General features: G+C 49.7%; 1 protein-coding gene across 2 annotated transcripts; it reads right to left on the bottom strand.

Annotated features, from left to right (window-relative positions):
- Positions 1 to 329: 329 nt before the first annotated feature.
- On the bottom strand, positions 330 to 2,069 carry BEX3 (brain expressed X-linked 3). Of its 2 annotated transcripts, none has more exons than XM_010355306.2 (3): positions 1,785 to 2,069; positions 1,300 to 1,378; positions 330 to 943 (listed from the first exon to the last, which is right to left on the bottom strand). In XM_010355306.2, the coding sequence occupies exon 3, from the start codon at positions 913 to 915 to the stop codon at positions 580 to 582; it is 336 nt and encodes a 111-aa protein (XP_010353608.1). In that variant the 5' UTR covers positions 916 to 943; positions 1,300 to 1,378; positions 1,785 to 2,069; the 3' UTR covers positions 330 to 579. The 2 variants fall into 2 exon arrangements, with proteins under 2 accessions (XP_010353608.1, XP_010353610.1); XM_010355308.2 differs by having other exon boundaries at positions 334 to 897; positions 1,785 to 2,058.
- Between the last annotated feature and the right edge of the window lie 1,943 nt (positions 2,070 to 4,012).

Here is a 4,012-nt window from a genome sequence, read left to right as displayed (position 1 = left end):
TGATCTCGGCTCACTGCAACCTCTGCCTTCTGGGTTCAAGCCATTCTCCTGCCTCGGCCTCCCGAGTAGCTGGGACTACAGGTGTGTGCCACCATGACCGGCTAATTTTTTGTATTTTTTTTTCAGTAGAGACAGGGCTTCACCGTGTTAGCCAGGATGGTCTCGATCTGCTGACCTCGTGATCCGCCTACCTCAGCCTCCCAAAGTGCTGGGATTAGTTACCACACAGAAATGTGCCCCAATTAACACCCTAGTGTATTTAATCTCAGATTTTTTTTTAGTTCATCTGTTATATGTAAGTATACATTTTTAATGAGACAATAAATGTATAGATTGCTTTTTAAATTGCTTTATTAGCTTTAAATTTTTCCATGCAAATGGGTGAAACTACTGCTGACAGAAAATTAGACTGAATGCAAAGGCAATCTCCAAATAGAAGCTGGCAACACAAGACCCACTTGACACACGGAAATAACATAGGGTTCACAGCAAACGGATCAGTAAAGGCATATTAGGAAAATGCAAGGAAAAAGAAAACAGCGGGAATCACAGTATTAATCTCATGATAAATGGCAGGAGTCAAGGCATAAGGCAAAATTCATCATGATGGTCATGGTGATTAGAGAGCTCCCCCATAAGGATACGCAGACAATTCCTCAACTGCAGCTCCCTAAGTTTTCTCCTGATTTCTCTCATCTCCTCCATGAATATTTCCATATCATCTCCATCTCCACCCATCCCATCATTGATCTGCCTATTGGGTATGGCCCATCGAAAATTAGGGGCAAGTCGGCGCGCCTGTCCCCGTCGATTTCCTGCAGGCTGGTGGCCTTCACCTCCTCCCAAAGGGCGGTCTTCCTCTCCATTCTGCATAGGCTGCTCCATCTCTTCGTTTTCCTGGTGAATATTTGCCATGATGAGATTTTTTTTTCTGGTTGTTTTTCTTTAAACACAAGTAAGACAAAGGCAAGGAAAGAGACTGAATGCTTGGTGCACTGACCAGCAGGATTCAGAGCCCTGATATCAAAGGATTTTTTCATTTCATTTTTTCCCAAGTTAGAAGTTCCGTGCGTCCTCTAGGGGGCCTCCAATTAGAGCCCCTCCCTCCAGCTTTCTCCCCTTACCTCCCTTCCCCCAAACCCACCATTTTTCCTTTCCCAGGATTCTTTCCCAGAGCTTCGCAGGCACCAAAATGGAGGACCGGTATAGGAGTGGGGGATGGGGTGGAGGGGGTTGGGGTCTCAGACTGGGCTTTCCTCACGTTCCGACCCCCGCCCCACCACCGTCCCTTGAACCGACCTGGGCCTATCCTTGCAGTATCCTCCTCCTCAGGATTCTCGCTGCGAGGTGCGCCGCGGGGACACTTAGCCTCGCAGACCTGCAGACGGGCCGGGGTGGGGGGAGTGGGGGCTGCTGCAGCGGAACGCTAGCGAGGACCAGCCGCCGCCGGCACTTTCCCTGCCCCAGGCCCGGGCTCCCCTCGCTGCCAGCGCCCCGCGTCTCCCACCACCCGCTCCCACCCCACCCTCGGCCGCCCCGCCTCCCGCGGTGTTCCCGGTTTTCCTGCAGGGACTCGGGGGTGGTTTTCCATCGCTCTTGGTGGCTCTGCCGCGCCTGGAAACCCAGCCGCCCCTGCTTCCCCACCCTTGGGGGCCTCTATGTTCCCAAGCATGTTGGGGTGTGGAGAAAGCTGGCGGGGACGCCCTGCGCTGTTCTGCGGCCGTTGCCGGGGTAGGTCAGCCGCTGCTGGCATGGCCGGGGCGCGCGGGCCCCGGGGCCCTTACCTGCTCCGCTTTTTTCCGGGCTGGATGCCAGCCCGCCGAGCTCAGGGCAGCGGGGAGCTGGTAGCCAGACGCGAGTGACGACTGCACCGAAGGCTGCGTCGCTCTGCAGCTCTGGGTCACGTGAGGGCCGCGCGTCACCACCGAGCTCGCCCCCCAACTTGGGCGGCCAGTGCAGCAGGATCCCCCCCTTCTCCCCCACTGCCATATGCACGCGCAAAAAACAGCCTCCCTACTCCCGTCTGCGTGAAGTGCCCCAGAGCGCACAGCCCTGTCACTCTTCTCGGTTCTCTCCAATCTGAGGGCCCACAAGTGGCATCACTGCTCTGCGGTTGGAGTTTGCCCTCCTCTGGTTACCAGGGAGGGTCTGCATCATCCACCACCGCCCCCTCTCACTTCAGGCCTTGGTTTTGGCCTTTTCTGCTTTCTCTCCTCTTCTACCTGGCAACATGCTTTGCGCTACACTCCCACTCCTGCCCCTTGCGTGTGCACAGCCATCAATGCCCACGTAGCCCCTGAAGTCCTACCATTCTAGAAAATTTAGAGTGATGGCTAAGGTGGGGAGGCAGGAGGGCACTTGTCAGAAAGAGGGGCAAGGAAGTGGAGTGGGCTGTATATATTTCTTTTTATTTCCTTAAAATATCTGCATGCTTCCGAAAATTATAAATTATAAGTTTTTAATTTTGAAAGAAATGCTGGCCGGGCGCGGTGGCATACCTGTAATACCAGCACTTTGGGAGGCCGAGGCGGGCGGATCACTTGAGGCCAGTAGTGCGAGACCAGCCTGGCCAACATGGTGAGACCCCGTCTCTACTGAAAATACAAAAATTAGCTGGGCGTGGTGGCGGGCGCCTGTAATCCCAGCTACTCGGGAGGCTGAGGCAGGAGAATCGCTTGAACCCGAGAGGCGGAGGTTGCAGTGAGCCGGGATCGCACCACTCCAGCCTGGGCAACAGTGCGAGAACCTGTCCAAAAAAACGAAAAAAAAAAAAAAAAAAAAAAAAGGAAATGCTTTATTCTGGAGAATGAAATCTCTCTCATTGTTTATGTTGACCTGTGCCACACGAAATATTTTCTCTGGGCTCCACACAACATCAAACCATTACTTTTGATACATACTAGCTCGTTTGAAATTTTATTTTTGGCCAGGCGTGGTGGCTCACGCCTGTAATCCCAGCACTTTGGGAGGCCAAGGCGGGCGGATCACGAGGTCAGGAGATCGAGACCATCCTGGCTAACATGGTGAAACCCCATCTCTACTAAAAATACAAAAAAATAGCCGGGCATAGTGGCGTGTGCCTGTAGTCCCAGCTACTCGGGAGGCTGAGGCAGGAGAATCGCTTGATCCCGGGAGGCGGTGGTTGCAGTGAGCCGGGATCGCACTACTGCACTTTAGCCTGGGCCGCAGAGCGAGACTCTGTCTCAAAAAAAAAAAAAAAAAAATTATGAAAAGGCGGCACTCTTTCTGAACACCGTTGGTGTTTTCGAAATGATCTGTAAAGTAAATCTTCAGGGAGCAGTCCGGTCGTCAGATCTTCACCATTTTATGTAACTTTGATGTTTTTGATACCACAGTCATCAGAGAAAGGGAGTCTTTTATTCCCCGCTTTCCTTTCCAAACCTTTCAAGCCATCCCTACAAATATCTTTTTAGTACGAGTTCAGAAGTTAAGTACATATTATGCAGAAATTAGTTTCAAAACCATCTACCCTTTGGTGCGAATGTTTCAAAATATATTAGAAAAAAGCAGGGGATGTGTGAAACAACTTAACTTGAGACTGAACCCTATCCTGAGTGCAAATGTTCCTTTCTCCAACTTGAAATCACTTTTTAAAAAATTATCACAGCTAGAAAATGGAGATATCTTTAGGAAAGTGGCATTGTTATAAAAAATATTTAGTATCTGTTGTTTATGATCAGGAACCAAAAGCATTAAATGCAGCACTGAGGCAAGATAAGCCAGACAAATGCTTACAAACTCTAGTTTTGGCCCCAGACTCCTATAGAATTTCCTACCCTGCCAAACCAGATGACACAGTGAATAAAACTCAGTGCATATATAGTTAGAGGTTTTGGAGATATAAATTCCATATAAAATTACATATATATTCTTATAGAAGTATACAGATATATTAGTACATAACTCCAAAACATCAAATTATAAAATCACACTCAATATTTGTCTTTTAAATAAATGTTAGTGATTCCTGGATTCTGTCTCACAGTTAAGA

The sequence above is a fragment of the Rhinopithecus roxellana genome, chromosome 7, assembly GCF_007565055.1.
Source record: "Rhinopithecus roxellana isolate Shanxi Qingling chromosome 7, ASM756505v1, whole genome shotgun sequence".
Classification (NCBI taxonomy): domain Eukaryota; kingdom Metazoa; phylum Chordata; class Mammalia; order Primates; family Cercopithecidae; genus Rhinopithecus; species Rhinopithecus roxellana.
This window is presented reverse-complemented; position numbering and strand designations above follow the sequence as displayed.